The sequence below is a fragment of the Cannabis sativa genome, chromosome 1, assembly GCF_029168945.1.
Source record: "Cannabis sativa cultivar Pink pepper isolate KNU-18-1 chromosome 1, ASM2916894v1, whole genome shotgun sequence".
NCBI lineage: Eukaryota > Viridiplantae > Streptophyta > Magnoliopsida > Rosales > Cannabaceae > Cannabis > Cannabis sativa.
Window position 1 is genome coordinate 36634287 of NC_083601.1, and position 18065 is coordinate 36652351.

At 29.1% G+C, this 18065-nt stretch overlaps 1 protein-coding gene across 1 annotated transcript; it reads right to left on the minus strand.

Moving 5' to 3' along the window:
* Window positions 1–6513: 6513 nt before the first annotated feature.
* LOC115706483 (probable glycerol-3-phosphate acyltransferase 8) lies at window positions 6514–11069 on the minus strand. Its single transcript, XM_030634144.2, has 3 exons — window positions 10107–11069; window positions 9704–10016; window positions 6514–7562 (listed from the first exon to the last, which is right to left on the minus strand). The coding sequence occupies exons 1-3, from the start codon at window positions 10418–10420 to the stop codon at window positions 6693–6695; spliced, it is 1497 nt and encodes a 498-aa protein (XP_030490004.2). The 5' UTR covers window positions 10421–11069; the 3' UTR covers window positions 6514–6692.
* Between the last annotated feature and the right edge of the window lie 6996 nt (window positions 11070–18065).

Below are 18065 nucleotides of genomic sequence, written 5' to 3' on the forward strand. Positions count from 1 at the left end.
TGAATAAACCCTAACCCTTATGTTTATTCAGGTCCTCTTACGATAATTTTCTCAGATGAAATTAAGGTGCACATAAATATGAGAAAATATCGAAATTAGAGTTTCATTAAATAATTTTTGGTTGTACAAATAAAAAAACTGCATATGGGTTAACTGAATCCCATATTTACTTTATGATCCTTGAATTTGTGTTGCGGCATGCCTTTAGTCAAGGATCTATGCGATCACCCAATTCAGTTTGCGTGATTAATGACCACTTATCACGCCTTTTTTATGGCTAAATACTTAATGTCGATATGCTAGCTTCGACCAGTACTCTTAGAGTTATTAGCCATAAATATTGTAGCTGAATTTATCGCAAAATTTTCTTAATGGCCTAATGAAACTGTAATTCTGAACTCTAGGCCTACTATGAAACTCTATAATACATCATACGAGATGTATCCTCAAAACAATAAATGAATGTGACTTCTATAGTGAAAATAACAATCAAGATTCTCCACAATATAACTTACTGGTAATCTTAAGGTTGTAATAAAATATTGACTTACGTGAATCAATATAACCAGTGAAGTGTGGAAGAATCTAATTGGTTAACTATATTTCCAGATGGTCAATTCATCTTAAAATATGTATGAATATAATTTTTAGTATTTTAAAGATACCTCATCACTTTGTATGAAAAATAAAGTGGTCTTAACTTTAGTTATTCTGATACTACTTAACGATCCTGAAACAAATGTAATGCAAAGTCTTATTCAGACTCTTAGGCATACATTAGGCTTCTAAAATAGAAGCAAATGAATGTTCTTAATTTATTCTCACTCCACATCATTTTTCAGATGCTAGTTCGAGTTGAATTTATCACACTTAAAGATAAAGGTTATATCTGATGAATAATACATAATTTTATTTAATCAGAGATGCTGTGGCTACTCTCTAATTAATTAAAATTATATATATTATTTATATTCCTTATCTCAAAATAATAATTTAAGATATGAATGATTTCAACTTATATAGAAAACTTTTATCATCATTTGCAAGTAACATATTGTCAACGTATAAAACAAATATTACTCCCACTAACCTTCTGGTATATAATTATTTCCATAATTCTCTTTTCAAACCTAAAGGAAAAGATGATTTAATACCAATTTGTGAGATGTTTGTTTTAATCTACAGGTAGACACTTTAAGCTTGCATATGTTCACCACTATTAGAGGAAAATCTTTATGACAGTCTATATACCTTCTCCTCTAGTTCACTATTTGGAATTGATTAATGAATTAAAACAAGCAACAAAGGCCAAGGTCTATAATAGAATCTTTTATAAAAACAAGTGAGAATGTAAATCTCCTTTGTTATTGATTCTTAGTTCAAAATGAACTTCTTAGCAATGAATATTCTTTTATATCTTTATGTTTCTCAATGTTGCCTAATGAATATTATTGGTGAAAAAACCTATGCTTAATTAATGTTCTCCACCCCATTAGGCAACTTTACTAAAGATAAACTTTATTGCTATTTAAGATATTCATTTCTTCATTCATGGCATATTGTACTACAACTTCAATTCTTTATCATTCTATAATTTAATTTGTGTCTCAAATTAATATTGTAGTTGAACTCTTATTGTACAAAATGTGATCACTAGAATACATTGATCTTACTGTTCTAATAAGTTATCTTAAGGATGGACCAACAAACTCTTAAAAGAGCAAATGGTTCAATAGCATGTTATTTTAGAAATTGTAAGCAATTACTAAATAACATAACTTATTAGAATTTTACCAATGACTTGTATATTATTAATGATTAGTTATGAATTCTCAATAACCAGTAATCTTAAGGGTTGTTGTGAATCATAATTAATCTAACACTTGAGGTGGAAGTTTGAGAAAATATGAATGATCTTTCTCGGAAACTAGGTTCCTAGATTGATCACTCCCACTGATCAAGTCAATTCTTAATTCCACAATTCTAGTGTTGTGAGATGGATAATAAAATATGTAACCCTTAAACCTTATAGCTTTTCAAATGAAATATGCTCATTTATGGTTTAGGGCCCAGATCTTTTCTTTGACAATTGTACTCTAACTATATATGGGTATTTATAAAATGTGTACATGTCATCAAGTCGGTTTTCAACCTTATCACAACTCAAAATATGTTTGAGAAACAACTTTGGTTAGAACACGATTCGATATGTACACCCCATTGTTGAGTATCAATAGACAAAGATTTAGGAAAGATTGGAGTTTGCTATGTAGGCTCCACCCCATGTCCAAAAAATGCTTAGTTTCTTAAATCTGTTACACACTATAATTTGGGTGTACCAAGCATATGTATCGGGCAATGAACCCATGCTTTTAAAGAAACTTTACAAATACACTGGGAGTTTATCCATACTCACGAATTTTAATGTAATATTCTCTATTTTATTTTTGATCTCACTATCTTAATATGCAAAATGCACTATTTCTCTACTTAAGATTTAAATGTCTTTGAAACATATAAATCTATACTTTTGTAGAAAAATAATTTATGTGAGTAATCGTTAAAAATGAGATGCAAAATTTGAGTCCATGTCTTCAAAATTAATTGACTTGTATGATTTCTAATATGATAGAATTCTAATGTGCACCGATTTTGACTTGTTGGAATACATATTCTTAATGAAATTCACACAAGTTCTAAATAAAGTTAGTAAAATCAAGTGTAATGAAGATCCCCACCATTTACTAACATTTATTCTATTTATGGAGATATGTTCCATAATTTTTGGTGCTATAATGTAGAAGAATTCTTATTAATAACACATTTCTTATTGTCAGATTGAACTTGCATATCTTTATGAGTGACATCATTTGTAGTAAAGACCTCTAAATGTGTCTAAATCAAGTTTCAATAGAATCTTGGAACATAAAGGTCTTTGCCAATTTTAAAACAAAGCCACTACTATATTGCTTGTTCCTTAAACTTCTAAATGTGAGAACTTATCTTGTCTGTGGATAAGATTTGGTCACAAGCTATCGACTTTCTTAGGTTTATTTGTAAACCTTGCAAGAAATTATGAATGTGGAATAACAATCTAAAATAATCCACTATGTGTTAATAATCACATTAACTATATTAGAATGAATTCATACACAATAAATTAAAATTTATTGGTGATAATAAAGTGTGATTTATTTTTCTTAATAAAAACTGTACATTTTAGATTAAGTTATCAGAATAAATTTTTGGAAATTTCTACTGGTATGGAAGAAATTTATGAATAGTGATGTAATAAAATTACATATATAGTTTTGAGGTTTAAATGAATCATGTTTTTACCAATGAATAAACATGCTTACATATGAAATCTTATTAAACAAAAATTGCCTGTGGGCTAAATTTTTAATTTAATAAGATTAGATTTAGATGTAGATTATGATAGATTTACACAATTTATGAAAAACTTAAAGTTTAATATTTCTATCTCAATGAAAGGTATGAAACACTTAATTATTTATAAATGTTTCAAAATTTTATACTTTATGATAAAATTATTAAATTAAATCTACATAATTTCCTGTGGGATAAATTAAGAGAATTTAACTTAACATATTAATTATGTAAATATAATAAAATCCCTGTAGGGTAAGATTATTATGTTCACATAATTCATGTCCATTATGTGATCTTGATCCACTTAATGTATATAATTTTATATAATTAAGGATGCTGTGGCTACTCCCTAATTATTTAAAATTATGTGGTTCACTAGACACCAAAGTATAAACTGAAGATTAAAATTTTACTAAATCCAAAATAGCCTGTGGGCTAAATGTTAAATTTAATAAAATTAGATGAACTTTATGATAGATTTAATTAAACATTTAGTTTTGGAAAATGAAGGTTTATTATCTATCTTTAATTAAATTTGTGATAACACTATTAAATTAAATCCCCATAACTCCCTGTGGGGTAAATTAAGAGAATTTAATTTAACATATTATCCTAATTAATTATACAAATATAATAAAATCCCTGTGGGGTAAAATTATTATACCTATATAATTAATTACAAGTTATGTCCATTAAGGTGAATTTTAATTAATGTATAATTTTATACAAATAAGGATGCTGTGGCTACTCCCTAATTATATAAAATTATATGGTTCACTATGACATTAGGTATTGGGCTCTACCTAAAAGTAATTTCGTTATTAACATAGTAGACAATCACTGAGATTAGTGCTCCTAGTGTGGTCGTCCGAAGATCATTAAAACCCGTTCTAGATATGAGCATTTGTCCCAAGTTCATGTTTTCTTATGTCAAACCACAAAATTACTTACATTTTATTCATATTTTATTCATTTTAGGAAGTTTTATGAATATTTTATGAATAATTTTATGAAGTTTTATGAAACTTAATGTGCTAGATAAAATATTCAACCTATCTTAATGTTTGAACATTTCTAAATATATCTAGCACTATAAAAGGAATTTATGTATAGCATTTAAATCATACAAATCAAAATTAATTGTATTAAAAATAAATTTTCCAAATAAATACAAATTAAAACAATTATTGTATGATAATATATTAAATGCTTAATTCCATGATATGTAATTAATTATGCATTTATAACCATATAATATCTTAATTATTTGTACTAATAATTAATTTGTATAAATAAGGTAAATATACAAATTAGTACAATTAATTATATGAAATCAATTAAATGCAAAATTAAAGAATATACTTAATGGCAGATTATCAATTAATTTAATCAATAAATTACTTAATTGGTAAATAAATATAATAATTGCGCACTTAATTGTAGAATAATTAAATATTCACATTCTTAAAATATCACAATTATTGTAATTACATGTAAAAGCATGTAATTAATTTACCAAATTAGAAACTTTCCATAATAATTTATTACTAAATAACATATAATATATGAAGATATATGTTAAATAAGAATGGAAAGTTAAACAAATGTAATTTAATTGACTAAATCAACAAAAATAAGGAAATAAAATAAAATTCCAAAAATAAATCAAAGTAACAAAATTTCGAAATTTTCTTAAATTTTTCTTAATTTTCCTTTTTTTTTTTTTTGAAAAACTGCCATGAAAAACAACACCGATGACCAAAATTCATGAAACCAATTCCAAAATGATCTAAATGAATAAATTAAGAGATCCATATTGATTTCAAGCATCGAAAACACGTAAAATGTAGAATTTAATTTCATAAAAAATTCTTTCGGGTCCGATCGTGTTCTTAAGAGAATTTTTTCAGTTTTCAGATGGGTTTTAAATCCTTTTCATTCATAAAATCGATCTAAAATATTATATGAATATAGTAATGAATAGAGGATTTAAATAAATACCGAAAATGAAAACGGAAAAATTATAGACCGAAAAATAAAATTTTCATGTATATATATACTCGTATACAATGTATATATACTGCATAAAATCATCATTAATGTATGAAAGAGAGTATTACATACAATTTTATGCAACAAAAATATGAAAGCATTGAGTATTATACATAAACATATATACATGAAAATTATATGTATACACACAGTATATGAATATAAATATGAATGTGCATATATATATGAACATATAGATTATGAAATATTAATATAAAAGTATGTATATAAATATGAATATATATACGTAAATGAAAAGAAAATGTATATAAAATATATATACAAACAAAAACCAATACTGGATATGTATATATATATACATATATACTTATATATACACATTAAACCATATAAAATATCAACACTGTATATACGAGTATATATATATATATATGAAACTCAAACTAAAATCAAGACAGAGATAAAAACTGCTCTGATACCAACTGTTAGACATTTATTTGTATAAACTGAAATATATGTATGATAATGTATAAAGTGCGGAATTAAATCAAACATATATACATTATGAATAAGGATCGAAATACCTCCAGCCATTGATTCTTGAGCTTCAAACCCACATAAGCTTTGATCTGCAAAGGAAACTGGTTGATGTGGGTAATCGGGCTTCCTCGCTCTCTCAACTCTCTTTAGATGGAATTTGCTGTTATGAACAGAATGAGTGAGGAGCTCGGGGACCGAGACCCTATATTTATAGGTGAGATACTCCATCAGTATCTGTGCCACATTAATTGTCAGAATATTTTGACAATTAATTTAGGAAATCAAATCAGGTAATGAATATAGAAATCTGACCATATATAGAATATTACGTAATTGATTCTGTCAAGATTCAATGAATATAAAATATTCATTTATCAGAATCAATAATATTATTTTATTTCCTTAATTAGAAATATTCTAATAGTATTTTCTTTCTTCTACGAAATTCAAAACGCCCACTTTGAATGAAACCCAATCGATCTGCTATGGTACATCGTTCATGGATATAAACTAAACAAGGAAAAAAGAGAGCATAAATATATAGCTAGATCAAAAAAAGAGAAGAAATTCAATGCTTATCACATAATCATTGTCATTACCAAAGAAAGATATAAAATACAACTAGGCATTAGCTATTTGTGTTATTGTTATAATATTAAAAATAAAATGAAATAGAGATAACAATAATAAACTATGGCAGGATTCCAACAAAATAGTAAACCCAAACCCAAAATCAATTCACTAGTTCACTTCTTATTATTATACATAGACTCGACCTTGCCATCATTATCCCCAAGCAACCAATACTTATCCTTCCGCGTCAATCCAGTGCACTCGAACCCCAGAGTATCACCCAGCACCTTCTGCACGTGATTGGCCACCTCGATCGACGACTTCCCTCCGGCCTTACACGTCATACTCTCCGGCAATTGATCAAGGAACGTGATCTCGTAGGTGGGCCTGGGGTTCATGAAGAAGAAGTATGGGTCCCAGAACTTCACTCCTCTCACAGTCGTCCCATAAAACATGCTCTGCTTACAGTTCACTGCAACGGGCACGATCTTATCGCTCATCTCTGCAAACAAAGCACTGAATCGCAGCAAGTAAGGTTCTCGACACGTGGTGCCCTCCGGGCATACCACTAAATCTCCCTTCTGGAGCAGCGCCGAGATACGGCGCGCGTCGTCCACGCGGTCCCGTGTGAGCGCAATTGCGGGGATGGGCGAGAGGAAGCGCGAAAGCCTGCTGACACTGTAGGTGACGGTGGACACTTTGCGGCCCAAGGCGATAGCGCAAATGATGGGGTCCAGGGCGGTACGGTGGTTGCAAACGTAGAGAATTCCGGGGCTCTGCGGTGGAGGTCGATTTCCACGGATCTTGAGCTTGATGCCTAGCATGGCGTAGGTGTAGGGGACTATGCGCTCGGGAAGGGGGAGGTTGATGTAGACACGAAGGATACAGAGGATAAAACCGAAGGGTAGCCAGAGGTAGGTAATGATGGCATTGAGTATGTCCGGGCGTTGGACAAGGCGGCCATCGTGGAAGATTATCTTGTTCTTAAGGCGATCGAGTTCGACTGGAGTGGCTGTTTTGCTTGGGGGCACCATGTAACCTTCCTGCTTGGCCAATTATATATAGATAGAATTAATGAATATTTATGATACATGTTTCTTTCTTTAAAATAAAGTCATGCATGCATGCAATTAATATAATATATTATGCTGTTTTAATAGTATTAAATGCTATACGTTAATTAACCTAGCTAATGATTTATAGCGAAAGTAAGGTGGCGTTTGGTTGGAGGTAATAAAATGGAATGGAATGGAAAGAAAATAATTTTCATTCCATTCCTTTGTTTGGTTGCATTTTAAAGTATTGGAATGGCATTCCAATGGAATGCTCTTTCCACCATTTTGGTGGAATGGCTATTCCATTTTAAAAAGGAAGAAATGACCATTCCAATGTAACAAGAAAAAAAATTTAATTATTTTTTTATCAATTTTTTTTATCCATTTTAAATTTTATTCCATTCCATTCTTATTCCTATTCCCATTCCTATTCCTATATTTTTATTCCTCCCAACCAAACGCCTCCTAGTTCGCTTGTGTAGTATTCATATATGTTAAATATATTAGAAATGTTAAAAGGTATGAGGTGTAATATTGTTATCGCAATTAATATCATCTCATTTATTATATTTTAATAAAGAGTATAGTAAGTCATTAATCAATTATAAAACATCACCTTAATTAGCACCTTATTAGTGTCTTACATATATGTTCTAAATATATAAGATTTTATTATAAAATTAATATTTAAGTATTTTTAATTAGTGACATTTTTCCAATTGACACTAGAAAAGAACATAATGACATTTATGCATCTTTACTCACATGAATATATCTTACATTTTTCGCAAATGTTATTAAAACCATTAATATTACTGAAAATTTTCAAATGTTAGTAAATCCAATTTTTAGTGTACTTCACAAGTTCATGATAAAGACATTAATCGTTTAAAAGAGTAATAAGAGTACTACTGTACTACTATCAATAATAATTATCCACGACTTATAAAGGACATCACACCGAAATTATTTGAATTGTATTTATTTATAGCTTTGTCTTATATATGTTCATCTAGAAAAAAAAAATCAAAGGTTTTTGAATAGCTATTGCAATTTGCACGGTCATAATATTAATCAGAGATAACTATTTCTCGAAAGCAAATTGTACTTGTGACGCTTAAATGTATTTTTTTTTTTTAATTGCCAATAATAGATCAGAAAGGAAATTGCACAGAGTAACTTAATTTGTGTACTGTGCCTGTGTGACCACACTTCTCACGACGAATTATATATTAGTTCATCACCACAAGTTATCCTTTGGTCACCTTCTCTTAATTATCCTACTTTTTGTTTCAACATACTTCAAACTACCTATGGTATATGATATGACTATATATATATATCAAAAGGATAAAAAAAATGTTTGTGTTTATTATAATTATTGTAAATGATATAAGTTTCAAATTCAATGGTATATATAAGGGTATGACGTAATTACGTAATAATTCAAACTATCTTTTTTTGATGTGAATATCTTAATAGCCTACAAAAGTATGAATATAAACATTACTATTATAAACATTACACGCCCTAAAACTGACTTTCATTGAAGTATATTAAATGCGACATGAAATAATAATTTAAGAATGGACCACCTAATCGTCTTAGCTGGAATGCAGTTGGGGAATGGTTAAGGCAATGGGTCCCAATTGGGGCCCGCAAGCCACACTTCATAATTTCATAATATGACTAGTTTTTTTAATTTTTCTCCTACTTTTCATTACGTCAAACCCATTCTCACATTATCACATATTAATTTTTCTTCTACTTTTCACTCCAAAATATGACTAATAATACAAGTAAAAACAGAAACTCGATCGACCAAGAAAATCTCTCCCATCAAAACTATAACCGATCAGCAAAAAAGTTATAGTTTTCGTTACCAAAAAGAGCAACACTTGAATTTATAATGTGGCTTCCATGTTTTATACCAGTTAATTAACTAGCAAGACTGTGAGTAAGAATTATAAAATTATTATTGATCAATAATCATGACATCATGTCATGGACGTGCATTATTGGAGGATATATGTACATTTTATAATTAATCTTAATTTAAATTAATTATCATTATATGATAGTGTTTTAAGAGTAATAATAAGATGATAATGATTGAGAGAAAGAAAAACCTTGCACTGAGACATGAAATCGTGATCAGACTCCCGGTCCCCAATACCGATATCCGGCGAGTCGCCACCAAACTCTTTCTCAATGGCAATCTTCTTCCATTTCCCGACCAAAACGCCGGGACTTTTGACGAAACCGGTGGCCTTCTTGGTCTTTGGATTCACCGCGATCTCCGTTCCCAAAACCTTGGTCCCGCCAAGAAATTCCTTCACGAACGGCTCCACCATCAACGTCGGGTTGGCTGTCACGACAACCTTTCTTTCACACTTGTCGAACACATCGAAGCTCTCCGATCTCACATCCGCCGCGTAAAATCTAAATGAAAATAAATAAACCACAAATGTTATCATTAACAATCAATCGAGTACTTAATTAGGGATTCGAAACGGCCGATCGAGTACGAACCTTGGCAAGACGGCGCGTGAGACGAGCTCAATATCTCGGATCTTGAGGCCGGCGAAAGAAATAAAGATGAGGATTTGGATTCCCAAGGCTTCTGAAACGAAAAGGTAGGCGAAGATGACGAGAGGTAGAGAGAGGAGAAGGATGAAGCCACGGAGTAGACTGCCAGCTTCAACGGCTACGAGCATGAAGTAAGGGATGGAGCTTCTGGAGATGAGAAGCGTTCCATCGAGATCTGCTGCGATCGAACCGTAGGAAGTCGTCGTCGACTCATTGCACTTTGTAATCGGCGGGAACTTTTTCGCCGTCGACGACATTGTTTGGAGAATTCTGTTTGAGAAGCGATGATGAATACTGAAACTGAGAGGAGGGAACGTTGGGGTTTTAAATGAGGCAGTTGTGCATTTCAAATTACCAAAATGGGTCTCAATTCTTACCCTTTTTATTACAAAAAAAATTCTCTCTCTTTCTCCTCTCTTCTATAATTTTGGCAATTAACAAATCGGTCCATTTCTTTAATTTTTATATTAGAAGTGGCCATTTTAGATGAATTCTACAAAATGAATTAATGTGTTTTTTTTTTTTTTGTCTTAAAGAATTGCTATCTATCTTTTTCTTTATTTTATAACAATATAGTTTGATTTGGTATTATACAATTTTATCTATTTTTTGTTTATGAATCATAAATCTTAAGAATATAATGCATTAATTAATGTCGGTCATGATCATTAAGAATGTTTCATGGAAAAAAACCGACTCCGCTCATTAAAATATATTTGATAATTGTAGTTGAAAAAGACAAAACAATGGAGATTTACGTAGTGCATGTATATATATCTCTGTTTGCAAATATCATAACCCTTTGGTTTAATTTGGTTTTATTGAGTTTACTTACAATAAAATAAAAAATAAAAATCAGTATCTAGAATTGAAAAAATAGAGAAGGTTGAGTGTTGGAAGTTGGAAATAGGTAACTTTAGTTAAGGATAGCAAAAATACTTAAATTTTCTTTATAGTTAGTTGGGGTAGTTGGAAACCTTGAATGGCTTAAATGGTTAAACTGCTTTTATTGGTGGCCATACTTTCTTGCTCAACTCATTAAAATATTAAATTAAACCTTTTCAAATAAGCAGCTAATTTTTTGACCTTGCTTTTATGTTTTTTATTTTTAATTTCAATGGATTAATTGTCTAAATATCTAAAACTTGTACTGTTAATTCATCAACGAATAATTGTTTGTTAGGACCGTTGGTTTTCCCTAACTGCTTTCACGATTATTAATAAACTAATATATAATTTTAATTAGTTTAATAGGTCGAATAATAACTAAATTAACAGCCACTAATATTAATTAAAACATGTGGCACGCAAACAAAATTAGGGATGGTAATTATACTGCAGGTACGGGGGTAGACTTTCGAGGGCGGGGGTGGGTATGGGTTTAAAGATTCATACCTGAGTTGGAAATGGGGCGGGGGCGGGGGAATAGATACCCGTCCCGAACCCGTCCCGATATGATATATGTATATATTTAAATTTTAAAATCATAGTTACTACAATTAAAATAACTTCATGCTTTAGGCTTTTTATTGATTATACATTTTTTTTTTTACTATACACATTATTCTACTTAAATTTATTGTTTTACTAAATTTTTTTGATTATTTTTTTTAATTCTCTTTAAGACATCATTTTTTTTTCAAAAATATATATGTAATAGGTACCCGATGGGGATCCTTTCCACGGTCGGGTAATACCCGCCCCGCCAGGGGCGGACCCACATTGTAGCGAGGGGGGGCAGTCGCCCCCCTGAAAAAAAAAATCGAGAAAAAAATGTATATGTATTTTAATTAGTTACAACATATATTTGTATTAAAAGATGATATTTATAGACATAATAGTAACCTTGGTGTAATGGTTAAGGTAGTTGGTGAATAGGTTAGAGGGTAAAGGTTCAAACCCCACTAACTACACTTTATATTTTCTTTTTAAATTTATTTACGCCCCCCTCACTTTAAATTCTGGGTCCGCCACTGCGCCCCGCCCCGCTTTAATTTAAACGGGTATTGGGACGGGTATGGGGTGAATTTAAGAAACAAGTATAGGGGTAGGGGAGCGATCCCCGCACCCACCCCGCCCGGTTTACATCCCCAAACAAAATAATATTATGTTGTTTATGCTATGCTAAACATCACACTTCATTATTTTCCTTCACTTGCTTATAAAATAAATTAGCGGACCACTATATATAGACACTAGTTATACAGGATGAGTATTAAGACAGATTTGAAAATTCTATTAGTTAAATTAATTTATTATATTGTTTTCGCAATTAGAGCGACTGATTTTTTTGGAGAGGAATTTAATGCGGAGTTACATGTAGTTGACGGATAAGGACATGACATGTACAGTGCTATAAGTATTATATCGATATTTTTTTTACTTGAAGTTCTACTCATGAGCTTTTTATTATGTTTTCATTAACTTCCTTTAATATATATATATATTTATTTATTTATTATATACATCTCGTTTTTATATATATTATTATGGTTTTTTCAAAAAAAATCATATAAATATGGCGAAGGATTGAACTTGAAGGGGGATATTTTGTTATTTAAATAATAATATATTAATATGCTAACTAAAAATAATTTGTTAAAAATTAATACGAATTTGCAGTCAGCCACAATTTTTAAAGGAGCAATTTTTTATTTTTATTTTTTTGGTTAAAAGAGATTAATGAAAATATAATTTTTGTAGACATAAAAATAAAATAAAAGTATGTAAAGAAAAAAAAATGTATAAATTTTATTGGAAAATAAATAAATTGTGTATTAGCTTGTGTATCTCATTTTCATGATTTGATTGATGATATTTTTCTTTTACTATCCTACTTTTCTAGAGTTGTTGTTTCTCATGTTAGGCTTGATGCTAATAGAGCTACTCATGGTTTAAGTAGATTTGCTCTTCGATTGGATAATAATTGTTGTTGGTTCGGGAGAAATTCTTTCTCCAATCCACTCTATTATTGTAATGGATTCTATTCATTAATAATAATAATTTTTTTCAAAAAAACTAAATAAATAAATTGTGTAGAATAATAATGAAAAATAAAATTTTTAGAGACAAAAATAAAATATGTAAGAATATGCATAAAAAATATTAATTTTATGGAGATAAAAATATAAAAATTTTGTTTATAGAAAATTAAGGAACGTCCAATTCAAAAAGAAAACGAAAGAAAGAAAGTTAAGGGACGTGACCACTACTACAAAAATGGGTTTTCCCGACGCTTTTAAACAGTCGTTTAAAGTATTGTCGTCGGTTTCTATAACCGTCGCCTATTATTGTTGCTACTGTTCAAAACCGTCGGGAATGCTTATTTTTCCCGACGGTTTTGAACAGTTACTTAATTTTTTTAGCGGCGGTCCAAAAAAAAAATTCGTTTTTAAAACCGTCGCGAAAACGAATATTTGTAGTAGTGGACCCACAAGCCTCTCTTGCCTCGCCCCTCCGAACTTGTATCTTTATAATTTATAATGTTAAATATAATTTAAGTTCAAAGTAAATATATAATAATAAAGAATTTAGCTGCTAATGTTCGGATTTTTTTTTCTTTTTTTTTTTTTTTTTGAATAAAACCTGCAATAGTTAGGATGTTAAAGCTTTTATTAGTTTGAGTTCAATTATTAGAAGGAAAATGTTTTTTTTTTCTAAGAGAAAAATATAAAATCTAAATATTAGAAAACAAATACTAATTGTTAGAATTTGAACCCTTATCATAGTGTTGCTGGCCCAAGTTATATGTATTTAGATAAAACATAAATAAATTATTTCAATAAATCATTTATTAAATGCTTTTAAAAACAAAAAACCAGGTATCATATTTCTTTTCTTTTCTTTTTTTTTTTTTTTTGAAATGAGGTATCATATTTCTAAAAAGTTATATTTTAGTTTACATAGATTGAAATGAAATAGGCGCGTACTATTCCACTCGACATTTTGCTTGAGACCAATTAAATTAAAACAAATACATTGAAATAGTATTGAATTTTTCATGTGGTTTCTGGGACATCAAATTAGGCAATAAAAGCCTCCACATGCAAAGTTTCAGAGTTAGATCTTCGGTGGGGTCCGCACCCCACACCACACCACTCTAATAAGTCTCTAACCTCTTTATTTCAGCCAAAAGAAAGGTCTCTAACCTCTTTAATTTTAATTTATTTGTAGTCAAATCTTGTTACATAAATAAAATTTTAACACAATTTTTTTTTTGAACAACACAATAAAAAATAGGGTCAAAATATTTTTTTGGAAAAAGTTTTACTCCTAAATTATTATCCCTTATATAAAACATAAACATAAAAAATTTATATTTTTACTTTTAAAGTTTTATTTTTATTTTTATAGTATTCTATCTATATATGAAGATACAAAAAAAAAAAAAACAAAAAAACTACATAAAAATAATAATAAAAAAACATTAAAATAACATTAAAACATAAAAAATAATATAAAAATAACAAAAATTAACAACAAAATAACAAAAATATAACATAAAAATATATAAAAAAAAAATTGTATTTTAAGTAAATAAAATTTTAAAACTTAAAAATATTTATAATTCCATATAATCAATATTTTTGTAATTTTTTATTATATTTTTTAAAAAAAATGTATCCTCCACTACATCATTCGGCAACTATGGATGTGCTTGGGCCATGCCCACTGCCCGGGAATTTGAGAGACTAGAACTGGTGAAATCCAGCATAGGAGGGCCCAAGATTAGCCCAATTTACACTGAGGTATTCCTGAAATGAAAACTCAAAATTTTCAAAAATACCATTCTATGTACAATATTGTATTAATTTATTTGTAGTCAAATCTTGTTACATAAATAAAATTTTAACACAATTTTTTTTTGAACAACACAATAAAAAATAGGGTCAAAATATTTTTTTGGAAAAAGTTTTACTCCTAAATTATTATCCCTTATATAAAACATAAACATAAAAAATTTATATTTTTACTTTTAAAGTTTTATTTTTATTTTTATGATATTCTTTAAAGATTCGAAAGAACAACAAAAAAAAACCACATCAAAATAATAAAAAAAAAAACATCAAAATAACATTAAAACATAAAAAATAATATAAATATAAAAAAAATTAACAACAAAATAATAAAAATATAACATAAAAATAAATAAAAAAAAGTTGTATTTTAATAAAATTTTAAAACTTTAAAATTTTTATAATTCCGTATAATCAATATTTTTTGTAATGTTTTATTAATTTTGAAAAAAAAAAAAATAACCCAAACATAAATACGTATTCTCCACTACATCATTCGGCAACTTAGAACTGGTGAAATCCAGCATAGGAGGGCCCAAGATTAGCCCAATTTAAACTCAGGTATTCTTTAAAGGAAAACTCAAAATTTTCAAAAATACCATTCTATGTACAATATTGTATTAATATATTATATTTTGCACAAGACCCCTCAAAGTTCAGGATCAACCCTAAATATATTTATTAGATTTTTTTTTGTTACCTTGCGAAAAAAAATTAAAACATAAGTAATTTTTTTTTTGAAAGATTCTTCGATGTAAGTTTACTAGGTGATTGTTACGTGCCAAGCCACGTAGTGTTAGTTTTATTTAATATTTTAGCTTTTTATTTTAATTAATAATTAAAATAGTATAATTAATAATTAAAATAGTATATTTAGTAAGTAAAATATAGTTGTGCTATAATAATGTATGTTATTAATAGTAAAATGTACATTAATCTTCTAATTGAAAAAAGTTTTATTATCTCATTTCATATCTAATAATAGCTACACAACTATATATTTATAGACTTTCACATTCTTTGCAAATTACTAATAAGCACCAATAATATAAGGTAAAGGGGTAAGTTGAAAAATGCCTCTTTTATTAATCATTTAATCAAATTTACCTCTAATTTTATATTTATTTGAAACATACCTCTTTTTATATGTATTGTACCCAAAATATCCTGACATAAGAGAGTCACATGGAGAGTATCTTGAAGTGACAGGGGCAAAATTAGTACAATGTTTAAAAAAAGAGGTAAAAATGATAGATTTTAAAAAAGAGGGTAAAAATAAAATAGGACAATATAAAAAGGGTATAGAGTGTAATTTTCCCTAAGGTAAATACTAATTACAGCCCATTTCATCTTCTTTTTATTTTTTTAAGTCCAAGCCCAAAAATCTATAAGTCAACACAATCAATCTTCTTCTTCCTCGATAGCAATGAGTTGCCCCTTCTGTAATTATTTATATTATTTTTTTTAATTAAATTCTCTTACATATACAGTCTCACATATATATTTATATTTATCTGTACATTTTATCTTTTCTAGGTAATTACAAAGGGGCAACTCATATACAGTCTCACATTTATATTATCTTTTCTAGACATTTTATCTATATTTTTCTTTTTAAAAAAATAAATAAAAAAATTATTAATATTCTCCCAAGAATGATAGGTTTGTTAAAGAGATATGTGGCTAAGATGATTCTTTTAGTTTAAAAAGAGATTATTAATATTTAAAAGTTGTTTAATTTTTTGGGTTTAATTATTGGATTTATTTGTTAACGGGAGATCAAACCTAATCGTTAAATTTAACAGAATATTCTTTTATTTTTAAGTATATTCTGTTAAACCAATAAATGTTAAACCAAAAAATGTCGTTAAATAAGCACTTTTAATATATAAAGATATCAACAAATTAAATTAATGATAGCATGATATTTACCTTATTTAATTATATTTTCTAGTTTAGTAGGTTTACCATATACTCATTTAGAGTTTTTCCAACTCATAATACATTAAGACTTTCATATTTTAGCTTTATTTATTATTATTATTATTATTATTATTTAAAAATTAATTATCACATAAGTTATATTTTTTCAACTTAAATATATTTTTTTAGATGCTGTTGTTCTTTTGTAACTGTATGTTATGTAATACATAAATTTAAAAATTAGTAGTACCAGGCTAAATATTATACAAAAACTAATAATAACTTTTTTTTTTTTTGAATGATCAAGTGTTTTATTAACCAATAACTTCCGCTACCAAACAAGGTAGCAAATCAGTTGGAACATCCTCCAAACTGAATCGACGATCAGGGAATAATATAGCAGCCTTCGCAAAGTGATGGGCCACTACATTAGCAGATCGTTTCACAAAAGAAACCGAAACATTACCAATAGAGTTAATCAAAGTCTTACAATCATGAATAACTAAACCAAACAAAGAAAGCATTTTTAAAGAGCTACGAATAGCTTGAATAGCACCGAGGCAATCAGATTCCAGTTGAGCATTTTGCCATTGCTTTTCCTTATTCCAACTAAGAGCTTCCTTCAAACCGATAGCTTCTGCAAGAGGAGGATCAACCAAACTATGTGAGAAAACTGTTCGGGCTTCAATGAGGAAACCGTGTTGATCACGAGCCACCATTCCCAAACCATACTTATGTCCACCATCAAACAAAGCCGCATCCACATTAATCTTGATACTGTTACTGTTGCTCCTAAATTCGCCCAATATACGTGGACCAGTCAAGAGGGGACACGTGGATCAAATTACTTGAGAAGAACTGCTAAGTCTTTGTATGACACCAGGAAGCATTATTCGCATGGGTCCCGGAAGGTGTACCCGGAGTACAAGGTACTCCCGGAAGCGAGCATAGCTTAAAGGCACTCCGGGATGTGTCAGGTCTCTCCCGAGAAATCAAGTCGCATTTAATGCTGCATGGGAGGAAGCGTGTTGGGACTGTAACACGCAATAAAGTCCGACTAAGCACAACCCCCAAACAAAGCAGCTAAGGCAAAGAATGATCATTTAAGTCTAGCGACGGCCACTACTCTGCGAAGAGTCACGTCAATCACAAGACAAAAAGGACATTCTCCATAAAAACCCTA

What these genes read in the sequence shown, in the direction of transcription:
- LOC115706483 (XM_030634144.2), bottom strand. Translation starts at nt 10,420, where the DNA reads ATGTCGTCGACGGCGAAAAAGTTCCCGCCGATTACAAAGTGCAATGAG. An exon ending in TCACGCGCCGTCTTGCCAAG is followed by an intron (nt 10,017 to 10,106) that starts GTTCGTACTCGA and finishes ATTTTCATTTAG; the next exon opens with ATTTTACGCGGCGGATGTGA. An exon ending in ATTTCATGTCTCAGTGCAAG is followed by an intron (nt 7,563 to 9,703) that starts GTTTTTCTTTCT and finishes TTGGCCAAGCAG; the next exon opens with GAAGGTTACATGGTGCCCCC.